General features: G+C 43.0%; 3 protein-coding genes and 1 pseudogene across 5 annotated transcripts; all 4 read right to left on the bottom strand.

Annotated features, from left to right (window-relative positions):
* Window positions 1-2583: 2583 nt before the first annotated feature.
* Window positions 2584-3627, bottom strand: LOC139215811 (free fatty acid receptor 3-like; annotated as a pseudogene).
* Window positions 3628-8229: 4602 nt separating this feature from the next.
* LOC139215190 (free fatty acid receptor 3) lies at window positions 8230-9253 on the bottom strand. Its single transcript, XM_070846071.1, has one exon. The coding sequence runs from the start codon at window positions 9251-9253 to the stop codon at window positions 8252-8254; it is 1002 nt and encodes a 333-aa protein (XP_070702172.1). The 3' UTR covers window positions 8230-8251.
* Window positions 9254-11642: 2389 nt separating this feature from the next.
* On the bottom strand, window positions 11643-14698 carry tekt2 (tektin 2 (testicular)). The gene is made up of 9 exons (XM_070846064.1): window positions 14543-14698; window positions 14334-14459; window positions 13819-14024; window positions 13574-13717; window positions 13188-13302; window positions 12853-12960; window positions 12605-12748; window positions 12349-12428; window positions 11643-12116 (listed from the first exon to the last, which is right to left on the bottom strand). The coding sequence occupies exons 1-9, from the start codon at window positions 14696-14698 to the stop codon at window positions 11912-11914; spliced, it is 1284 nt and encodes a 427-aa protein (XP_070702165.1). The 3' UTR covers window positions 11643-11911.
* Window positions 14699-16495: 1797 nt separating this feature from the next.
* Window positions 16496-23953, bottom strand: usf2 (upstream transcription factor 2, c-fos interacting). 3 transcript variants are annotated; one of them, XM_070846067.1, is made up of 11 exons: window positions 23578-23953; window positions 22800-22843; window positions 22505-22650; window positions 21466-21585; window positions 21126-21288; window positions 20800-20887; window positions 20465-20509; window positions 19978-20036; window positions 19598-19689; window positions 18906-19034; window positions 16496-17970 (listed from the first exon to the last, which is right to left on the bottom strand). In XM_070846067.1, exons 1-11 carry the CDS (start codon window positions 23613-23615, stop codon window positions 17881-17883), a joined length of 1014 nt encoding a protein of 337 aa, XP_070702168.1. In that variant the 5' UTR covers window positions 23616-23953; the 3' UTR covers window positions 16496-17880. The 3 variants fall into 3 exon arrangements, with proteins under 3 accessions (XP_070702168.1, XP_070702169.1, XP_070702170.1); XM_070846068.1 differs by having other exon boundaries at window positions 22505-22620; XM_070846069.1 differs by lacking the exon at window positions 20465-20509 and having other exon boundaries at window positions 22505-22620.
* Window positions 23954-24388: the final 435 nt, after the last annotated feature.

Raw genomic sequence — 24388 nt, 5'->3', positions numbered from 1 at the left:
GAACTTTTTGCAGCTTGCCCTCAGACAGCCTGAGTCTGCCAGTGTTTACAACACTAATTGATTAATGAATCAATTAATTTTATATATATACAGAACTGAAAGTGTACAGATGTCGCATGTTAGTGCCAAACTCACTCTGGAACCTTCCTCAGAACATCACAGTTACATAACATTTACTTTTCAGGAAATGATGAGACCCAAAAATAAGGAGTTCCACAGAGGTGTGTTATAACATGATTCAACTGGAAGGTAATTAGTCTGATAATCTACATGTAAATGGATGAAATGACATTGACACGAGGATGTTTAAGGTCAATCTGAGCCAAAAAACACAACAACAGTATCATTTCTCTTTGTTACATACATCGATATACGCACGTTACATAAAAACAAGCTGTGCAGCATCCAGGATTGAACATTTGTTTACCTGCTGGAGAACATCAGGACATTGCATTCATTAAAATTGAATTTTATAAATTATAGTTGTACACAATAAACTAATAAATGAACAACACGCCCGGCTGTGCTCGCTGCAGTATACAGTACAACAGGACACTATAAAGGGATGTTATCTGTGTATACATGCACTCCAGCTGCATAGGAGCGCTGTCTTCATTGTTACTGACAGGAAATGGCCAGAGGGCGGTAATCAGTTACTCCTTTTATCAGTCAAGTCCCCTCAAACCAGACGCAGACGCACTTTACAGCTGCTCTTCACTACAGCGCTGTGTAATCTCTGTGTTTACACTTCCGGCTGCCTGTGCCTATAACTCCATATTAGCTCGGTGGTGTTCGGTCTCCACTTCCTGCTTGTGTAGTCTGACATCCCCTGGTTTTTAATTGCTTTATCCCTCGGCCCTATAAAACACTCATCTTTGATTAAACAGTGTCCTTTTTGCACCGTGACACACACAAAAGGATATTTAACCAGGTTACTTTACGTATGTGTCCTGGTGGGACAGTTTCCTGCCTCATTTACACCCAAAGGTCACTGCAGCTCTTTAATCTTTGGGCGAAAATGAACTCTTGAGTCTCTTTGGGACTAGTTTTCCAATAAACAACGTTAGGTGACAACAGCTGAATCACTTCTACAGCTCAGATCGGCAAGGAAATCTCACAATTAAATCATCAGTGCAAAAGATTTAACAAGTGTGTTCAACCAAACCTCAGGGTTGTGACATCTGTCATGTTGTTAATGAACATGGATGGAAAATAAACAAAAAGGTACCCACATGACGTGAGAAGAGGACGCTAACTCGTCCGCTAGCTACAGAGGGGACATAAAGGGAAAAAGACAAGTGGGAGAAAAACTTTTGTGATCTCCTGACAAACATTTGTGATCTCTCCATCGACTGCATGTAAGAAGTGGATGTAGCCACCATGATGTCTCCCATTGGTTTGTGGACCTCGTTTAGCTTCATGGGCGACGCCATCTTGGTTTTTTTTAAGCAAGAAGTGACATTTGTTCCAGTAGCATACATCCACGGTACCCGTGAGACCATCCACAGCACCGCAGCTGGTTGCTAATGAATTCAACCATGACCATGACAACCATGGGTCTTCACTGCCAAGCACTGATTTAATGCCTTTATTTAACGTTAATTGTAAAACAAAATCCTATGAACCTCTTCCTACGGGTGTGGGCGCTCCATTGTTGTAGTTGCTTCCTCGGTGCTGAACTGGCCCGGTAGTACACCAACCTAGATGAAAAAGTTCAGCAAGAGGACACAAAAGTTTCTCAGGAGAACGTAAATGTATTAATCTAAGGGCTGAGGAGCTCCATAAACTACTCACAGCAAGATTGTTTTTCAAGGACTACTTTTGTTTTTTTCACAATACCCCAGAATGGATCAGAGGCTCATTGACTTTTACTTTGAACTTGGCATCAAGTGTGTTGATACAGTATGACTGTGGGAAGGTGTGTTTTGGGTATTGTGTCACCCTCTGGATTAGGGAGACACGGTGCTGTTGCGGTTGCTGTTCAACAGGAGCACCGTTTGTTGCTGTTTGTGCAGCACCAGTTTAGATAGTGTGACTCTTTATTTCGTGCCGAAATAAATCACGAGTTGGTGCTTTCACCGAGAAAAGTTGTCCGTTTGTGCCACCTCTACAACTGCTCAATAGGCATCATTACGTGATTTGTTTGTTAACTTCAGCGCAGCCTTTAACACAAATGCCGGAAAGGCTCGAGTTTGTTGTAAGAGTCGATATCTCAGATGAAATTCGGTCTCTTTGAGAAGTAATTCTGCCTCTGGAGACGTCTTCTTTTACTCAGTGAAATCGTTCTGGGATCCAACTCTTTCAAAATCAAGTGGACATCTTCCTCTTCAGCATCCTGCAGATCAACATACTGCTTTGAATTCACCGAGTTGCTGATCCATACTGGGGGATCAGGCCGGGTGCAAATGAGTGGGAACTGGAAGAAGAAAAGTATTGCAAGGTAACGCAAAAATAGTCCTCAAAATTTCTCGCTGTGACCCTAAGCGGCGCATCTAAAATTTGCCCGAAGCCTCTTTGATCTGAACCCAGAGGACAAGCACACCCTCTCAAAAATGCATTTACGTCAATATTTTCTTCAGCCTTTCACGGAGGCGGTGTTTCCTTGTACTTGTCAGCCTTGGCGGGTCTCTGGTGAGGATCCCCGCCACACCTCAGGATGTGCAGCTTTGCCATGATGTTCCTGAGGCAGTGACCTAACATGCTTCTGACAGCCGCTGAGGAGAAGTAGAAGATAAACGGATCCAGGCATGCGTTGAAGGTGCTGGAGAGCAATGCCACGTTCCTCCACTTCTCACTCTCCTTACGAGCGAACCCCACCACATGGGAGGCGTTGTAAGGTCCAAAGCAGACGGCGAATACTATCAGCGTGCCGAGCGCCAGACCAATGGCACGCAGCCTCCGGCGCCTGCTGATGTTCGGGAGACGGGACAGGATGAGGATGAAGTTGACGTAGCAGAAGCAGCAGATGAAGAAGGGGATGCAGAAGAGAATGAAGAAGAGCTCCAGGCGGATGGGCAGGACGATTTTGAGCTCATCCTCTGTGAATTCCATGTAGCAGGTGGGTGGAGGCGAGGCAGGGCTGGTGGTGCTGCCATTGTTGATGTCACTCTCTTTGCTCCATTGGGTGTACGGCATGATGTAGACGATGCTGAGGTTCAGGGAGGTCACCACCCAGAACACGATGCTGGCCACCACAGCGTAGCGAGGCCTGCGGCACAGGGAATACCTGAGGGGGTAGGCGACCCCCAGGTAGCGCTCCACGCTCACAGCGGTGAGGAGCAAGGTGCTGTTGTAGATGGTGACGTAGAACAGAAAACCAGTGAAGGGACACAGGGGGAAGGGCAGCAGCCAGGCCATGTCGTCTGAGGCTTCCTTCATTTTAAACGGCAGGAAGGCCAGGAAGATGAGGTCGGAGATGGTGAGATTGAGGAGGAAGATGTCTATCGGGGTTGCTTTGCGGCGCACCTTGCGGAAGAAGGTGCAGAATGCCAGGATGTTGGCAGGGACCCCCATCAGGAAGGTGAGGATGTAGACGGAAAGCAACAGGCGCAGCATGGTGACGGCTCACACCAGGGACAGACTCTCTCTGGGTACACTGCACGTGAGAAAACATGACCCATGATTCATGACAGCAAAGAATTCAGTGTTTGAGTTTCAGAGTTTGCTGACTGCTAAACATTTTTAATAAATGTTGCCTCTTTTTCATCTCTAATTACAACGACCAATCAAGGTATCGGGGGGATTTCTAAAGCCTGATCTCATTTTCAGCCATGCTAGCAGTGTGGCTCTCAGATGATGGATTACTGTGAAGTTCTATGCAGCTGTTAATGTTCCCCAAAGGACGAATCCGACCTACTTTGGTTACCTTTTCCAGTGAGACTCACCATAAAATTTACATTTTTGGTTTTAACCAAACTATCAGACAGATTTCCATAAATCTAATTAATATTCATGTCCCCTGCAGCATGATTTGTACTCATGAACAAAAACCTGCAAAACTTAAGACATTCCCATCAGCCTCTGCTGTAATTTGCCACTGGCTAATATTAGATAGTTAGCATTATACCTGCTAAACATGTTAGCACTGTCATTGTGAGCTTGTTAGCATGTACAGCATCACAACACACAAGCCATACAATTACATTCATGTGAAAATCTTTGAAAGACCAGATTCTAAGTCCTTTCTTTGGAAATTAAAACAGTAATGCCAAATGCTGCCCCTGAAATTCTTTAACAAGTCAGTGGACATGAAAAACCCACTACTGAAAGAAACTTGTTTCATTCAGTGAATGGGTGAATGAGGATGTGATGTAAAAGTGCTTTGAGTAGTCAAAATGACTAGAAAGGCGCATTACAAATTAAACCATTTACATAACCCAAACTGTGGCTGACGTAATGCATCAGAAGTAGAGACTAAAGAATTCAACATGACAAAGATCTAAAGGATAAAGCTGATACTATCACCTCCACCAAGGAGATGATGCTTTCAGTGCCATTTGTTTGTCTGTTTGTTAGCAGGATTACGGAAAACAACTGGCCTGATAGATGAAACCCAAGAAAAGACCCATTCAGTTCTGCAGTGGATCCGGATCCGACTTATAATCAATTAATAGTGACCAAACTGTAACACTGGTGTCTATGGCAAAATGAATAGTGCTTCTCAACATAACAACATCTCTGACATAACTTTTATAGTTTTGAAAAATATCCAGACTTATACAGTGGTTACACTTGCAGATTTGGGTATTTGCAGATTTGATTAGATAGGATGGGATATTGGCCTTGGCAGAGGTCTGCGCTCTCCGAGTGCCCTGCTGATTCTGTACAAAGACAAATCCCATGAAAAGACCAAAACCAATGACATGTTAGTCTGTCTTCCAGTACATCTCTACCCTGTCTGTGGCACTCTGCATCCAGCCCTGAAGAGGGACGTAGTTCAAAATGGATTACAAATAGAGTACTACATTCACATTAGAAAAAAGACAAAAGAAGTTCCTAATGGACTTTGTTTGAATCAAGGCAAAGAATTCAGAGCGTCAAGTTCATTTTTCTGTTTTACTACCATTTAAAATGAGGAAAATATAGATATAAAGCCAGTAAAGTAAAAGTAAAATACGCCCCTTCTGAAGAGTGACCGACTCACCTGTGTCAAGCATGAAAAACTAGGCTCTCCATCCCTGTGTGGCTGTCCTGTCTGATGCTGCAGCTCTCTGGCAGCATTCTTCACCTCCCAGCAGCAGAAGGCGGCACTTAATATGCATGTCCAACTAAAATATCTGCTATCTCGCCTTCAATAGAGGAAATTTAATAAGCTTCTGGACACAATCTTTGTTCTCCTCTCTCTGCAAACATCATCTCCCAGCAACCGCTCGAAAGGGAGGTAGGAAATGTGACCTAATAACTTTTTGTGAGAAAGGCCCCGACTGTGACAAAGAGAGGGCCAGATGTTGCATCAGTTACAGCATTCTGTAGCGCCCACCAGAGGGCAGAGATTTGAGTATTCACCCTACAAGTTCCCATTGGAAAATAGCAACTTTTAATTTGCACTCTCAACAATGCTTGAAGAGATGTGCAGGGGCATAAAGGGGAAGCTACACCTTAGTTTGTTGGTTTTATTTACACATAGGTTTAAGACTATGTCCTGTAGCTATTATCACTTATGAGGAATATCTTTTTTTTAATGCTCAACATAATGACATCGTGTAGCAAAAAATGTGTGTTTTATCAATAGGGGTTCTGCATTGTAAATAAAACAAAGACAACCCAAAGGAAAAATAAAATTCTAATAATCAAGGCAGGTTGAAATGTGCTTGGTTAATCAGGACAGAAACAAAAGTAAAAATCCTTTGTGGTGTTTTAAACTGAAATCAAACCTTACAAATCAAAGATGCTTAAAATAATCTCAAACCAAACATGAAACCTTATTTTACAGCACTACACCAAAGACACTTTACCTTAATGTCAGACTAGTTGGTTACTACCAGTGACAGGCTGACTTACCACTGATCTGTTAGCACCACTGACACGTTCTCCAGCTCTGGCAGCTGATTGGTGCTGGTGTCCGGCTCTCACTGGGGGGGCAGATGGGCTCAGTGTGTTCAGCCTGTGGAGTCACTTGGATCCACTGTCAGCTCCCTTCTTATGCTCTCTGTCAGCACAGCGGACCTGTGATCCGTCTGCAGCCTGGTGCCAAATGAGCCCTGGCTGATCTGAGCCGCTGAAGGTTGAACATTAAGGACACATAAAGACCAGAGTGGCTCCTGCAGTAGCTTGTATACACACTTAGACTCACGGTGTTTGTCTTTGTTTGATGGACAAACAGTTTTTAATCTTCATTGAAAGTGAAAATGTAACTGGAACTCTATATTTATTATGTTTGCTTTTACTATACACTTGTTTCTAAATGATTTCATGCTGCTATGAATCTGTTTTTGTTTTATTTTGTGACTTCTGTTTTCAAAGATTGGCACATGTCATGTCTTTGTTGTAAAGCACTTTGTGCTGCATTTGGTGAATGAAAGGCACAAATAAAGTTTATCTTTATTATTATTATTATTATTATTATTATTAATAATAATAATAACAATAAAACATATTATCCAAACAAAATAGCGTGTATTAGGCCTATTTTTAAGTTTTATATTCACTTTGCATTATTTGTCTTTATTCTATTGTTTCTTGTCCTCATCACCTCATTGGGTTTTGATATTTTATTTTTTTAATTGGGCTGATTGGGCTCCTGATAAGTACATGTTACAGCATGTCTGCCCATGTTGCACATTGTTGATGTGTTAAATATGTCATTATGATAGAAGGTCCCATTTTTAATACTCTTTTTTTATTAATGTATTGTTTTATCTGTATATCAGTAACACCATTCATGTGATTTAATTTGTTTGTGAGTGAAATTATTATACGTTTTTTAACTTATATTTTAACTGCTCTCCTTTTTTTTATTAGAAATGACAAACTCAAACAATTATTATTCAATTAACTTAACTTTACTAAAACTTTCCACACTGTGTCCTGTTTTTTATTTCCAAAACTGATATATATATAGATGATATATAGATAACCCTAACCATCCAACATAACCCTAGATAGATAGATAGACAGATAGATAGATAGATAGATAGATAGATAGATAGATAGATAGATAGATAGATAGACAGATAGATAGATAGATAGACAGATAGATAAACAGATAGACAGATAGATAGATAGATAGACAGACAGACACACACTTGTAAACATCATATTTTATTTAAGACATTTTAGAACATTGTAGAAGTAAAACAGACTTGAGAAAGCCAATTAAGCGTTGTAAATGTTGTGAAACCAATCAATTCATGCACGAACAGATGTTTATTAGAATGTGTGATTAATTTCAAAAATCAAACTTTTACGCCTCAGCAGACCTGGAACTAATAACATCTGTGCCATGTAGGTGTGCCAGTGAGCCAAAGCCCCGTCACTGAAAAACCACATTAATGGAGCCATAATTTAAGATATTAGTTGCACTTGTGTTTGGTAAATCACAATAACCTGCTCACAGGTCAGCTTGTGTTGTATCTAAACAGAAAAAGAAACACTTTCAAAAAGATAACCTAACATATTTTGAAGTGATTTCCCCGTTACAGTGCAGAGCCTGACTGACACCAGATGGAGCCATTTGTCACCAAACTAATCGTCTGACATGAGGTTCAGCCTGTTTACCACTGACTGCTTCAAAACTTGTTGAATTATGGAGTCTGGACTCTGAAAAAAGAGCATTTCTTCCATTTCAAAGATCTCCTCGGTCAGAACCACGGGTTCCCCAGTGTGCTAATAGTCCTTTTTACTGGCAACAGCTTCAGACTCGCAGAAAAAAAACAGCATAATGAGTCACTTTTTATTATCAGCAAAAATACTGATCCGTCATGGGGCTCATCAGTGCTCTGCATTTACAGTCAGAAACAGCTTTTGTCATCATTTTTTTCTTTAGAAACATTTGACCTAAAGAAAAAGGGGAAGTTGTAACCTGATGCCTCAGTTAGTTTTGATGAAGTCATCCTTCCTTGAAATGACAGACACAGAGACATTATCTACATCGTTTGCTGGTTTGTATGTTAGATGGAGGTGAGCTGGATCTCAGTCAGGCAGCAGTGGAGATGCTACATTTTCTGGGGTTGTTGCCCCTGAATGTTTTTATCCTATTTCTCCTTTAAGATTTGTCCCCCCGATGTCCCTTAAGTCTCCGCCCATTGTGACCTCACTCCTGACTTACTTTAGTCACCTCGGCTCCCGCCTGGCTTCTCTCAGAGACTGTATGTGGTGCCCTGACATTTGCAGCACCATTAACGCTATTACATCGATGTTGACGCCGCTCAATCCGGCTGATTTGGCTTTGCCGTCCACACATTCTTCCCATGATTCCCCTCGACGCCGCTGGCGACAGCATCAGCATGACCACAGGTTCCAGGAAAACATTACAGGAGCTTGTCAGCATAGCATATGTCCTCCACTCAACATTGTCCTCCAACACAAACCCCACAACGTGTGAGGCGTTGTAAGGTGCGTAGCACACCACGAACACAGCCAGCGTGGACAGTGCAACAGCCAGGACTCTTCTCTTCCCCGTAGGGCGCAAATTTGAGTGCCACACCAGAGTGACGCAGCGCAGCGTGCAAAAGGATGTCACAATAAGAGGCAAAAGAAACAAGAAGATGGCCATCTCCAGGCGCAGGGGCAGCAGGACACTCAGCTGGGAGGCGTTGAAGTGGTCGTAGCAGGCTGAGGTGTCATCCTTAATGGAGACAAAGTGAGCCCCTCCTTCAGCCACCAGGGCAACGCTGAGGTGAATGAGCACCAAGGCCCACAAGGCTGCACTGATGAAGCAGGAGATTCGAGCACGGCGGTATCTCTTGTAGATAATTGGGAATGCGATGCTGAGGTAGCGTCCCACCGTCACAGCGGTGATGAACAGGCAGCTGCCGTACAGCGAGGAGAAGAGGAAGAAGCTGTAAATGGGGCAGACGGGTGCTGGCAGCCTCCACTCCTGAAGCAAAGTCTCCAGAGCCTTGACGGGCAGCCAGACCACGAGCGCCAGGTTGGCTAGGCACAGGTTGAGGGCGTAGACCACGTTTGGCGTGGCGCCACGCTTGCGGGCCTTACGCACGTACATGAACAGGACCACCAGGTTGGCAGGAAGGCCCAGCAGAAAGGTGAAGGAGTAGACGGAGAGGGCGACGCAGTCCTTGGAAGCCACCTGCATCTCTTCAGTTTAAGACATGGACGCTGCTGAGAGGCACAGGAAGTCCAGCACAAAGACAGCACTGCGTCCAATTAACCATGACAAGGACAAATCTTCAAACAAACTCAAGCTGACAGGAAAGTCTGGACTAAAACGAGCACGCAAACGGGTTATTTGACGAAATGTCAGGTGCACGGTCGTCCTCGTGTCCTTTCCATTTATGAACCTCATCTTTCAATAGCCAGGTTCTCTGTTCTCTTTTCCAGGCTGGTAAGAGAGCCGCAGAGCCGCCGGGTTTCTCCCTCCGTCATCGTCCGAATCAGCTCTGAAACACGGGCAACACGTCTGAGACAGGCGACAACGAAGAAAGAGGCGGCGGTCACAAAGGCTGATGCATGTGGGCATGAAGGGGGCGAGGTGCGCACGACATCATGACAGGGATGCAGATAAGGAGATGCATCCACTCATGCAGAACTAGGGGGCATTTAGCAGGCACCAGGCTGCCTTAATTGCCCTCTCAGGGAAGGGCAACAGACAGGTAGCATCTGGGCCCTTAAGTGAAATGATTCAGAATAATTCCGCGTGTCAGGAAGCACATGGCCATCCCCTCAAAGCTGAGGCTGTCTAAATGAACTGGAGGGCCGGGCAGTAAAGTCATAAATGCGCTGAAGTTGATGGTCGATGCGAGGACAGGATGGGTTGGGCTTTGAGAAACGGTGACTTGTTTGTGGCATGAGGCCGCTTCTCACAGTTTTATGGTACTGAATGAGTGTGTGTATGTGTGAGAAGAGTGGGTGTGCCCTGAAAAAGGCTTTTGGTGAAGAAAATGGAGCAGAAAATCACTGTGCCTTGTTGCAGAGGCATTTTATTAGAGCAGAGAGGCAGATGCTGGGAAACGATTTTCCAAGAAGTGACCTGCAGCTGTTGAAAACGCAGCTGCTAACTGTTTGATTAGTCCATCGATCCACCGTTCAAAACAAATGTGTGGATAGTTGCTCTTCTGATATCATGAAATGAATGTTTGAAAAGTAATGACTTCATATTTACCTTCTATATTAGCTGAAGTGAAAGTGACATTACCACATCCAGTTTTGTTTTCTCAGGGGTATTTTCAACCTGAGGGCCGTCCGATCTGCCCAAGCTAAATTGTTAATATTGTATCAATATTTAGTTCTGCCCATATTGGAAAAAGACAAGAATCCTACAGCGCGCTCTGTTGTACTAACTAATCAAAGTACTAATCAAAAACCGACCCCATAAACCTCCTACTTTGACCACTTGGGTGTAGCAAAAACAATTTGTGAACGCAAATGAACATATAATGACTGTAATAAGCGGGATAATGTAGAGCGATCAGCAAAATGAAGTCCTGCATCACCCTGTTGGGGTTTGTTTTGACCAGTTCACTGTACACTGTCCCTCACATGTCCACTAGTTGGTCTCTAGCTGTGTCTGTTTGCACAGGAAGTGGACCGCTAAGCAACAGGCTGAAATTCTCTATAAAAGTCTATAAAAACCGAGAGGAGCTTCTTATACAGGTGATAATTCTCATTGTTATTCTATAAACATTGATTATTGCAGCTTTAATCATTCAATTAGTGCATAATGACAAGAGGCTTTTAAATAAAATATTGGTTTCAATCTATATAAAACTAAATGATTTATAGTCTCAGATCAGTTCTCTAGTGCTCACTGTATTATATTAATACATTTTCAATTAAGCAAGTGTAACCATAACCCAGAGTATTTTAGTTTTTTACACACAGCAGATCAAGTCAACATGTGAAGTTTGTCTGGTGTCAAACATACAATTGTATGAAAGTGTGATTACCTGCATTTACTGTTATGAAAACTGATAGATTAGATATTTTACAGGACACAGAACAAACATTTCTTAATAAATGTCTTTCTCTCTTCTCTCTAAATCCTCATAAAACTGCAGCAACAGACACAAACATCCATTTGAAGACAACTAAGGCAAGTGAGAGTTTAGCACCTGTTTACCAGATTTTTAAAAAAAAAATCTGAACTGCGTATACTGTGAGAGTCAAAGTTCATGTCATTATCCCCGGCTTCATGCTCCAAACAGCGTCAGTTGATCAAACAATCTGACAAGACCAAACAAAGCCATTAAAGCTAATGGCCGATGGTGTAATGACCTTACCAGACGTGAATGTGAGCAATTTTACTTGTGAATTTTTATACACAAATCATTAAATTGTAAAAGAAAAAAAACAAACTCAAATCCATAAATACATTCCAATGCCAGAAGTGTTTAATTAAGACTAGAGGAAACATTTTCAACATAATTTGGATGTTTGTGAACCTTAAATAGACCGAAGTAAAGTACATTAGTACTCATTTAACACAACACAGCTAAAAGCTAATTAACCACACAACCACACAAATGAAGAATATCTTTTTTCAAGAGGATGACAGCGTTTGTTGGAATGAATAAATAAAATACAGGTAAGTGTTTTGTTCCTCAGAACGACTGGGGGTAATACATTTTGAAAACTTGAACACTGAAGGTATCTAAAATATGGACAGGACAGTTCGGCGTCATGTCCTTTGTTTGTTGAGGGTTAAAAACACGACGTCAAAGCTAAAAGTGAATAAATCATCCTCTTGTACTCAGTGAGTTGAACCCCTTCCCTTGAAAAACAGGACACCATCCTCTTACTGAGCCAGCAGCTGCAGGTTGCTCCTCCCACTGGAGTTTGTGAGCTGAACCATCAGGACCGGCGCTTTATCAGTGCAGGAGGTGGACGTGAGGCGGTTACGGGTGTTCATGCTTCGTTGTTCCAGAGACAGAGCCTCCTGTTTCCTGGAAAGATCTTGCAACATGCGGCCGTGATGGAGCTTCATCTTCTGCAGAGAGTGTCTGAATGAGCACAGGAAGGGACGAAGAGGGGATTAAAGTTTTAGAGTTTTTCTTTTGGGATATTCTGCAGCTTCTTATTGGTTTAATTTGCTGGATTTGAAACATCACCGTGTACAGTAAATATTGTGCAGTAAAGACAATTCTAAATGTGCATTTCTGCTTTGCTTTAACAGACATAGAGATGTATTCTTAAGCCATATATTCCCTGAAGTACTGAGTCTGTGAGACTCACTGAGCCTCAGACAGCTTCTGCTTCAGAGCCATGATGGTGGCCTCCAGCTGATGGACTTCATTAACAAGACCGTGCTGCACCTGCAAACAAATGGGAAGGAAAGAAGCAATCACGACGAAGCCTTGTGATGTTTTTTAAGACATTAAGTTAAAATTAACCCTGCTGACCAGGCTGTCCTAATTACTACTTTCATTTCCACTGCTACTGCTAATAATCCACATTTGATGTGTTACAGTATGTGCTATATTTTCTAAACCTCATCTCTGCAGAGGTCCATGCCGGGTCTGTTGGTCCTGTTCTCCAGTCTGGTGTGAGCCAGTTTCAGAGAGGCCGTCTTCGCCTGCAGATCTGAATCCAGCCTGTGGATGTCGCTCTCCATTTCTGCCATTTCATCCTCAGTCTACAGGCAGATGCACACACAGTGTGAAACACTCCACAATAATCCTGTACCCTGTAACCGGCAGTTAAAGAACACCTGACATTAAACAGTATTAGATCACTCACAGTTCTTATTTGCCACTCGAGCTCATCGCGGGCTTGCTCTTCATGGTGATTACGCTTACGAAGAGCAAACTCTGTGGCTCTGCGCTGAGTGTCCAACTCATTTTGCAGCTAAGAAATGGAGAATAGTGAAAGAACCACTGTAAATGTGCCGCATTTGACAAGACAGCAGAAATGAGAGCAGAAATGTTGCATGATATCCCCAGAAAAATAAATAGATTCATAGTTTTACATTATCTGCATCAATATCTGTGTTACATTCGGCCCAGTCCTGCACCATGTGAGCCATCTAGTGTTTACATTACAAATATAGTCAGGTGTTGTTACATTATACAGACCTGGGCTCTGGTGAGACTCATGTCCTCCCTCATTTGCTGGGACACCTGCATGGCCTCCTGGGCATGAGCCACATTATACTGGCTAAACTGGACCCACTCCTGGGGGGTGGAGGAACTACAGCAATGACAACACTTGTACATTTTACTTAATGAGGCAGGAGTTTAGCAGGAAGGCAGATAAAGGAGGCATATTTCTTATGTAGTCTGCAGAGAAGATTACATCAGGATAAACTATATATCGGGCAATGAGAAAAAGATGATAAATCAGTTATCTTCAATCAGTATTTGATAAATCTTAACTTAAACTAAAAAAATCTTAAACTTTGTTGACCAATGTTTTCTGTTTTTTTCTGTTTCTGTTATGCCCATCGGCATCTCAAGATTACCCAGACGATATGCGAGTTGGGTTCGTTTTCAAGGAGATCTGAGGTGACTTTATGGTAAGTGACAGGCAGGACATATCGATGTCCAGGGCGTCCATCTTGTTCTGGAGGTCAGCGGTCAGCTGGTGCCGAGCCTCCTGCAAAACGCTGGGAAGAACAAGAAGAACAACAAAAGGTGGTCGGAGAAAAAGCAAAAACAGCAATCGGGCCCTTTGGCAATTTTCGCATCACACCACAGCCTCCCTTACCACAGTTGCTCAAAGGCCTTGTCGATGTGCTGCTGAAGAACTTGCTGCACTCTTTCAATCAGCTCCACTTCTTTTTTCAGCTCCTCGTGAACGGGATCCGTGACAAGCTCGTACCCTCGCCGTCCGTCCCTCAACGCCAAGCATTCACTACTGACCTCCAGGGGAACAGCAGTCGCAGCCAGGGCCTGCTCGGTTTGTTCTTTAGACTGTCCCAACACACATGAAGGTCACTTCACTTTGTTTGAGAGAGCAGGACAAAGTGACATCTACGTGATCACAAGTACGATGGCTGTCTGTTGAAGGGCGGCCATTTTCTCTTTATATCTTTATATCTTAATCTCTTTGAATTGTTTTCTACAACATTGATACTCACTCTATGGGAAACACATAAATACACACACACAGTTATAAAAGTAAATGTGGGTCTAACACTTAAACATCTGACATCTTTGTACTAATATGAGTATAAAATGAGATACGCTATCATTTGTTTCAGAGGTTTTTGGACAAATCACCAGGGTCAGAGCCTCCATCTCTTCATCCACTTTCTGCGCACAGCTTTGTAGCACATCTTTCCACCGGGCAACATCCCAGGCCCGATCTCTCAACCTGCGAGAGGTATCGCTTTCATCCCAGGTTGTCTACAGAGAAATGGTACAAGGAAATGGTTGGTCTATGGAACATTCTTCATCCTGTAGAGAGTGTGGGACAAACAAGAACCCACCTTACAGCTGGTCTCGTTGCGAAGTGACCTCGCTTCCTGCCGGATCACGTTAGAAACATATCGCTCGTGTTGGGCTGTGTCAGACAGCTGGTGGTTGTTGCTGTTCCACTCTGACACACTATGGCGCAGGCCAGGCTTTGCAGGAAGTGTAGACATCCTACTGCTGCAGCAACATGCAAACATCCCATTCACTTTGTTTGTCAAGTACAGTTAAATGTGCAGGATTTGCTTTGGCGACACGCTCACAGAAGCACTGTGATACCTTTGAGTTTCACAGTAAACACAGACAGATGTGGAACCAGTCCAACACAGCTGCTTAACATGCAAGAGATAATGAAAGATGATGCAGCAGAATCTGCATCAGGATGCATTCAAATATTATTAACAACCGAGTTTCCTAAATCAAAATGCAAAATTCAAAAGAGGCTCCTCTCCAAGAGGAAAGAGAAGTTCTTGGCCCTTGACAGTAAAAGTCTGATCACATCATCACATCCTCTGCACAGTCTGATTGACCCAGAAAACAACCAAAGTTGTTTTGACGATGATGCACAAAGTGGCACACAGGAAGTTATATTTAGTTAAGTAAGATGCTTTAATTGAATATCTCTATTTTGTTATACTCAAGAGGAATATTCTATTTTTTTGGTGTGCTATTTGATGGCAAAACAGTAGTTAATTTAATATGCAGATGAAACATCAACCTGGACCTTCACTACCACTTAGAATAATATCACTGAGTATCTGTGAATCTTTTAAGTTATTAGGAGGTGTGTACTGTGTTACCACAGTTTGAATGCAGCATTTTTTTTCCTAATAGGCTGCAGTGTTGGTGAAGCTACTTTGAAAGGATGGCCTTAAAAGGAACCAATTACTTCTAGTTTGGTTAAATCTACTTTAAAAAGTAATTCAGAATATTCTTTAAAAAAAAAAAAAAAGAAAATAGAAAGATCAAATTGAGAATGTAAATGTGATACGAAATTATATACATAGGGGGCACATGCCAGCAAAAAATGCCATTCAAATAAGTTTATTGCAGACTGGACATTTGTTTGCAGGTCATATATAAACTAAATAAATACCCCACTATTCATGAGAAAGTGTAAAGAATATCAGCTTTGGTTTTGCATACAATCAGTCCAGGTGAGGGTGTTTCACCAGGAAGGATTCAGTTTGCCAGGTAACTTCTAAAACAGCATCCAACAAACTACAGTTTGATGTTTGCTGGCAGTGAGACCCAGAGGGAAGTGGACTGGGGGCAGATCACTACAGAAGGGGGAATTCTGTCAAGCAGTTGAGGCGCCTAAACCAGAGAATAAGTGATACTGGTGATTTAAGACTCCACCAGGATGAATTGAGTGTCAAAGAGTGTTTTAAGACAACAAAAGCTTGGAAACACTCATAAAAAAGCTCATTAAAGTTAACTGATCTTGTCACCCCGCCGAAGTGAGGAGGCCATAAAGCGGAACACAAACCACCTCCTCAAATTAGCTGCTGCTGCTCGTCGCAAAGCCGAACGTCAAACAGCGTGACGCGCTTTAAACACATTTCAGTTTGTTTTCGTTGGATTTTACTCACCGGGATTCTAGAACGTTCACAGACAGTCGGCGCTTGCGGGTCTGTCGTTCCCATAGCAACTACTCGAGCCGTTTCCAAGCAACGAGCCGACGCAACGTTCGACTGAAACTGTTTAATAATTAAAACGGTGGTGACGTCATGAGGTCTGAGACGGTTCTGTGACATCATCAGCAAACACGGAACACAAAACACGCACGTGTTATTCCAGCGTCAGGCGGTAATAAACTGCGTTTTTACTCATTGTAAACACGTCAAATTTATAACCAGATATTTAAACAGATAAACTGAAAAGGCAAAATGTTCATTTCCAAAGTGTCTTGTCTGCTCATCTTGGAATACATAAAATACAGGCCATGTCTGTGATGAACACCACTCAGGTATAAACACTTCTGTTTTATTGTAGTATCAGAATTAGTCATGCCAGTGGTTATATTTCCATGCTGTGGTGACTTTCAGTGTAGACAAAAGCTGGTTAGTTACAACTATCATCTCTTGCATCCAAACTATCCTCAGCACATTCCTGACCACGGTCGTTCTGTGGTCTTCTGTCAGCAGCAACGGTTCCTAAAGTTTGATAGAATTAGGGAATATTGCAAAAAAAAAGTCACCTCAGGTGTCCACTGAAAATGCAGCAGGACTGGTGGGCCAGACAGAGGCCGGTCTCAGACCAAGACCTCTCATGACTGAACCTCGATTTCAGTGCACGACACCAGTGACCTATTAAGCAGATATACAAACAAACCATGTTTTAATGCCCGTTAAAAACGATTTACACATTGAAAATCATCTCCATACTCTCATTTATCTGTACATTGCACCTAATGGGGACACAACAGAGATAAACTCTATATGTAAAGACTTCATTGAGTCTGGGAACCACTTGCCAGTGCACTATCCCAATTACCTGAGCTATATTAACACCTAGACTCTCCAACAGGCTTCTATTAAGGCCTTGCACTAAAAATAAAACCTCCATGCCTGTGATCTCAAAGCTTTGACTGTCAGTAAAGTGTGATAGTTTTTGAATTTTCTGACATTGGACTGTCTGTGAGCTCTGCCTGGTGCTTGGAGTGTAAGTGTTAAGAGGCAGAAATTGAAAAAGTTACCTCAAACTGCACACAGATCAACTATATATACACACAAATGATCCACTGACTATAAAACTATCCACTATAACAGTGATGAGCAAGATCAAAATATCTGATTTGCTCATTATTTGTTTGTTTCTGGCGAAAAGAGTAAATTTGGAGATCAGCTTTGCTCCCCACTTTCTGTGAACACATTCCTTAAAGACTAATAAATTAAAAGTAAAAGGGAGCCATCATTCATGTCACATTTAGTAGTTTCAAACACTGCAAATGTCAACAAACAAAAAGGAAGAAGCGGGAGTTGCGGTACAATAAAAAGATGAAGTTATTAAAAGTAAAATTTCTGTGGCAGGTTCATAATTTAAGGTAAAACAAAAGTTTGGTGCAAGCGTGGTGGTGCTGTGCAGAGGCTGTTTTCCTTAAAGCAGAGGTGAGAGGTTCAGTTAGCTACACAGTTAACGGATTTCAGAGTGTTCAGCCTCTGAACAGCTGGAAGTGGAGGAGGCGTTTTCAGTTTGCAGTCCTTCAGTGTTCTTCACCAGCCCTGTGTGTTTGTGTCTTTCTGGTCCAATTTCGGATGGAAATTGTCTCGCTGTTATTCCTTTCCTGGTATTGTTCAGGTGGGTGGGAGGATGCGACATTGTGTTTGTGATGTTGCATGTGTCCAGTCCACAATCACTGCGGTGTTGCATCTCCGTTGACTTCTACGCCGTGCTGCTGTAGCTGTGCTCGAAGCAGTGCATTATCATTCTTCAGCTCCTCAATCTACAAAAATAAAAGGAAGTTAATTATACACACAGAAAAATTAATAGAAACATGCAATACGGTGAGCTTAGTTTTACTGCATCTCTTATATGACTTGAAAGCAGCATCGGTTGCTGTCAGTCAGAATTGATAATAGCAAAGTCATTATAGCGAGGAAAGCTAAATCAAAAGCAGGGGACAAAAAGAGGCTTAGGATAAGGTATACTGTATTTTACTCCTGCTTTACTTAAATGATGAAATAATCAAAGTATGTGTCTGTGATGTTGTGATGCTAACACAGAGCTTCAGAGTAGAAACAATTCAGCAAGGTGAGTCACACTACAGTATTAAGCTTGAATCAGCTACCATTAGCATATATTAGTGCAGAAGCCCAGAGCGAGCAGTTATCATTTTTAATGCCGTTATCTTGAGATCATGGGTCAGTTATTTTGTTATCGAAATAATAAACCGATTTTCCTGAGATAACTGGTTGATTATCATTAAAATACCCACAGTGTGAGCTTTTTAGAGGATGCAGGCAAGTGGTGCCGACGCTGAGATACACCCTTTGTTTGCTCATGATAATGGATGTGGTGGCAAAATCTCTGAGTGTTTTGTATTGATGATGGATATGTTAATTAGGTATTCATTAGTGTTTCATTTGTATGCAAAAGAATTTGCTAATGCATCATTCAGATTTGACACAAGCTTGCTTTAAGAGGTTGTTATACAGGTACCGTCAGGTTTTTAGTTATTTTATGTTCGATTTTTTCTCTCAAATTGGTTTATTACCTGACGGTTTCCCACTTGCACAACCAATTAAATAGGTAACCTTATATTCACAGGCTTGTGTCTCAGTTTTTTGTTTCTATTACACTAAATAAAAAGGCTAAACAAGCAGACTTTCAGCTGAGCGCACTCCAGGTGTGACAGGTGCATATAAGAGGTTAGTTAACCTGTTGTCTAAGCAGGTCGTTGTCCATCTCCACTCGCTCCACCTCTTTGTAACTCTCTTGCAGTCGCTGGTTACTCTGACGCAGCTCTCGGATGTAGTCACAAGCTTTGGACAGGATGCCTCCTTTACTCTGAGAAATACAGCGCAGAGACATTAAAAGACCAAAACAGATGACTCATCGCTTCCTTTATTATTAATCTCTCATTTTAAACCTTCAGTTTTTCCCTCCCATTATGTCACTCACATAAGTCTTTAGTGAATCTTCCTCCAGCGGTTAGTTTGAGCAGTAACAGATCAGTAAGCTGAATAAGCACCGCCACAGGTCCCTGACTAATACTAACACGACTTAACAGAGCCTCATTTTGACTGGTTGCACTTGGTGTTTCAGTCTGACTGTTGGCATCAGTCATGCAAGCGTGCACTAGGTGAAAAGGCCAGAAAGTGCATTGATTCAAGTGTGTCAGTGTCAGGTTTGTGAGTCTGCATGCAACCCTTCAATATGCACACAGGCAATGTGGCAAGACGCGGATGCAAATTTAAAAAAAAGTCACAGACACGAAGCAGCCGCTGTGACCTCAATAAACCTGATCTTTACGGCTAAAATATTAAGGCCACCTGTCGCTATCTGGCATGCTTTGGACAATATACGAGCTTTTAGAAAACAGCCATGATTAATTTCTGTACAACACTCACTGCTCCAGTTCGGCTGTCCACGCTGCAGTCAGGGATGATTTTTGAAAGTGTGACAATCCAGTTGTTAATCTTGTCTCTTCTTCTTCTCTCCACTGCAAAGAAAAGGAAGGAAGAAACTCTTTTTTAACCATCGTCACTGTAGATACATCTGTGTTTTAAAACAGGAAAATAAGATAAGATATTCCTTTATTAGTCCCACAACGGGGAAATTTACAATGTTGCAGCAGACACGAGGAGAAAATAAAACATGTACAGTTACAGTAGAGGAAGTATAAAAATAGAAACATTATTGTAAAGACGTAGGAGATTGCAATTCATTAAGTCCTACTTGAATTGAAAACTTTCAGTCCCTACATAATCAGGATGTAATAGCCACATACCTTCATTGTGCTGCGCTCTTCGCCGCTCATCTCTGGGCGCCCGTGGACCCTCCACCTTCCTGCAAAGACACAGCAAAACAAATATAACAATAGATTTATGCATAACATGTCAGATTTTCTTTATTAAACAAATCCAACACCTCAACTAAAAAAAAAAATTAACTGCTGTTGTCAAACGCATTTTGGGGCATTTGCTAGTATTCTTTAAAGGCTGGACTGTGCCATTTGGGGAGGAGGCACAGGCACAGCTGAACCTTCAGGTCCTCCAAAGGGCACAAGTTAGTAGGATAATATGTTGCTGGCCTCACCTGTGCTAACAGGATTCAGTCATAAGATACTGCTAGCCTAAAGTCACCTGTTAATTAAACCTGTCAACATATAATTCACGACACAAGGATGCTAATGATTGATTAGTGAGCCACCAAACGCCTGTCTCTACAACACATGACGGGGGCAGGGTGGGGGCGTATGTGAAAGTTCTTCTCACCAGTTTGTACTGCCATGCTGCAACATCTCGCTTTCACCAAGGTCTCTGGGGATGGCAGGTAAGTAGGACAGAGTGTGGTTTTCAGATGTTGGATGTTTTAAATGATGGATGTATAGATTTGTTTTGTATCTTCATCTGTACACACAATGACAAAAACTAATCATTCCAAAAAGGGAAGGAGGAGATAAAGAACATCCGATCCACTGTGAGGTTACAGGGAGAGGGGGTGAGAAAATGTGGAGGCGAGAAGTCGGCCAAAAGTGTGAGGGGGGGGGGTGATTTGTTAACTTCAGGGATGGGGGGGAATGTGCAGGGTTGTGTTTTGTTGTACTCACGCAGTGTAGGTGTGCGTGCGTGGCGCGATGGTGCGAGGGGTCGTCGTCTGCAGCACCTCAGGGGGGCTCATCATCACGTAAAACTGGCCTGGATTAAGAGACGCACGTCGATAAATATCGTTCAACTCAGGTGATGAAAGGAGGAGAGCAATCAAAGTCAAAAGACAGCAGGAAAAGAGGCAAACCCTGCACGCGTTTTGTCTTTAATCATATTAAATACCTCCAAAAAAAATCCTAAATCTGTTAACGTATATCTATTTTTGTAAGACGAGGTGTCACTTTCCCCCCCAGATGATTCTGAGGAGAGACCAGTGCCGTTTTCTCACCTCCTGCCTGTGTGATCGTTGGGTCGGTGGAGGCCTGCACCGACACAGCTGTGGCCGTTCCATCGCTGACGGTGGCCGCAGGGAAATAAGCGAAACGCGTCTCTCCTCCCACCGTCTCCCCGCCTGGACTGCCTCCATTGCTGAAAGGGTTCTGGATAACAGCCTGGCGAAAGGTAGAACCAGGGACGAGTCAGTCAAGCGGTAAACAGCATGTGGTTAGGTTGAGCGTGTGTCTTTGTATGTGTTCACACCGCCGGAGCGCCTCTGAATTATTACCACAATGAATCAGACAGCAATGACTTCCTTCCACCTGCTACTGTCTCACAGTGCATCAGCTCACCTGTGCAACTGCCTGAGGGGCTCCGGCGAACGCTGCAGTAGAGACGACGCTGACAGCTCCCGTCCCGTCAGCTGTTGCTTCTAATTGGTCGTCTGTCACCTGAACGACACGATAGGTCACCTGGAGAGAGAGCAGAGAGTCAGAGTTTCAAAAGGAGCGATCACACTGACGTCCTTTGGACTTTTTATAGGTTTTAATCAAACTCAAAATAAAACCAGCACTTGTTCATGAAAAACAGCCAAATTAACATATAAAAAGCTTATTTCATCTAACCTTAACATCACATCCTGTTTATTCTGCTTTGCAAAGTGTCTGCGCATAACTGGTTATCAGTGGGTTTGTGGTTATTTCTAGAATTCAAATGAATTACTACAAAACCGGTAAGTGTGAACATGGCTAAGGATAGATTTTATTATTCTAAAATAGGTCTCATTATAACATATTTCCCAAAAGACTCTCAGTCATCCAACAGCACAGTGAACTGAACCCGCTCATTCTAAAGTCTTCCACCATTATGTTTGAAATGCATAGCAACAGTAATTAAGGCGGGTGAGACAAAAAGGAGCCCAAAATCATTAATATTAAATAAACAGCATTATGTTTTCATTTTTAATAGCACCAAGAAAAAGGAACAAGTGCAATATTTCATATATATTTATATATTTTATATTTTCCCCATGTGTATTAGCCTTTCTATCTCACCTCATTCTTTCACCATACATTATTTTTTGTATATACTGTACATGTAAACATATATATTTTTTTTATTCCCTTTCTTTGTATGTGTGAACTGCAGCTGACTTGAAATTTCCCCATTGTGGGATAAATAAAGGAATATCTTATCTTATCTACCTGAGCTTATGAAGCGGTCCGTGTATTTTCTGTCATCTTAGACCCACTTCTTCCTCTCAGAGTTTGAGTAACTGATATTTTCAGATATTCAGCGTGACTTAACTCTTGTTGACTTTGTGAACATGAAGCTCTTCTTATCGACTTGCTACCATGTCAAAAACTCTGATGAGATGCTCCGCGTGCTCACCTGTCCTCCACTGTTCTCTGTGCGGAACTGGTACTGCACATTGTGGTCAGTGAACGCAGCCTGTGGGACACCAGTGATGGTCACTGCGGTCTGCTCCTCCGTCCCCACCGCCTCTCCTGCAACACACAGGCCAACATGCCTCAAGTCTGCACCCGGTCAGAACCATTAAAACAGTTAACAGGTGTGAGAGGATGCATTTCTGCAGCTGATGACCGCAAACATGATTTTTTTTTAACTTCCAGACAAGAAGCAGATTTGCTTCACTTGTCAGGATCAGAGGAAATGAGGCTCCTACCTTCCTGTAACTGCACCACCTCTTCTGTTTCCTGTTTGTCGTGACTGAAAACATTAGAGAAACAACAGTGAGTCAATGTCAAGCTGAACCCAACATGCACATTTCTCAGAAATAAGGTCATTAGTTATCATGAATGTATGTGTGGAGCAAGCTGTCATTGGCTGGTTGTGGGTGAAGGGCGCCCCCGGGTGCTCAGAGGAGGAGATTGTGGAGAGGACATAAATAAAGTGGATGTAAAACTGACGGGACAGAAATCATGTTTTCTGCAACTTCCAATAAGAAAAAGACAATTATTGGAGCATTAAAACTCAAGTCTGAGTGATCTGATCTGCAGCACAGCGCGAGACAAACTTCACAAATAAGTCTAATTCTCCAAACAGCTTCCATCCTGGTTGGATTTACGCGTTTTAATCCAGTGACAGCTGCACCAGTGACCGCACAGTGAAAACCAGACTCTCACACAAACTGCTGCGGTGCATTTGCTTTTCTTGTCAACTAAATAAAACAGCAATCGTAATGCTACAGATTTTTGTTGGGGGTTGGTGGGGGGGAAGGGAGGGAGACGCACAGTTTCTGCTCAAAATGTGTTTAGAGCATCAAACCCCGCGAGCTGCACGGACCCCGATTCAACCTGAGGCTGAAACACGAAGAGCACGCGCACATATTCAAAGTGTCCGGATCGTGCAGGTCGTTCAGAGCATCGTGCTGCAAGGAAGGGAGCTTTTATAGGCCGTGGTGGGAGCCATGGCTGAGCAGGAAGCGGGCTGCAGCCTCTCACCTCGCCGAGCTGTCCAGACTCTGCTCCAGCATATCCATGAAGCTTTCGCGGTGTGTGAAACGCCGATATTCAACGACACTGATTTACGGAGATGGAAGCGCTGATCACGGGGACAAACACACGGGTCATGTGAGGAAGACAGTCCAGGACACGTGAGGCACCGACCGGGCAAGGAGCTAAAATGGAGGCCGCTGCTGAGCGGGACGGAGCCGTCTGCGTCTGTGCAGAAAACAGTAGGGGGAAAAAAACACACTCCGGGTGTTTACGCAGCTTCACGGAGGCGGTGGTGCTCAGATCGAGGGCTTAGGATCGCTCGAGTCTGTTTAGATCCGCAGCTGGAAGCACCGAGAGGAGATAATTTCCTTTTTAAGTCCGTTGGAAGTCTTTTTGTCCTCGGTTTCCTTTTTGTTGCTCTGCTGCGCACAGCTGCTGTTTATCCGCGCAAAGCTGCGGGCTGAGAGCTGCGCCCGATAAGATATGGAGTGGACTAGTTAGCGCGCTTTGTCTGTGCGGGCACATTCATGTGTTTAGTGAAACGTGTTTTGTCGCTCTGTCTCTGGGAGCTTTCTGATAATGTAACCCAGCATTCACGTGACCGAGCTGGTGTAAAGAGTTTTTGTGGTTGGAAACGACTGCGGTGTTTGTTTCTGCGCCCCAAACCTGCACGTGCACGGATGAGTTAGTGTGAGCTGTGGAGTTTGATGTTGTCTAATGATCCCAGTTGGTCACATCGACCTGTGCTGCTCACATCTGACACACACACACACCGAGACAACGAGCCTCTCGGCGTCACTTTTTTTTTCCCCCCAGC

The sequence above is a fragment of the Pempheris klunzingeri genome, chromosome 16, assembly GCF_042242105.1.
Source record: "Pempheris klunzingeri isolate RE-2024b chromosome 16, fPemKlu1.hap1, whole genome shotgun sequence".
NCBI classification, from domain to species: domain Eukaryota; kingdom Metazoa; phylum Chordata; class Actinopteri; order Acropomatiformes; family Pempheridae; genus Pempheris; species Pempheris klunzingeri.
The sequence above is the reverse complement of the archived record's forward strand: the minus strand, read 5'-3'. Positions and strand labels throughout refer to the sequence as shown.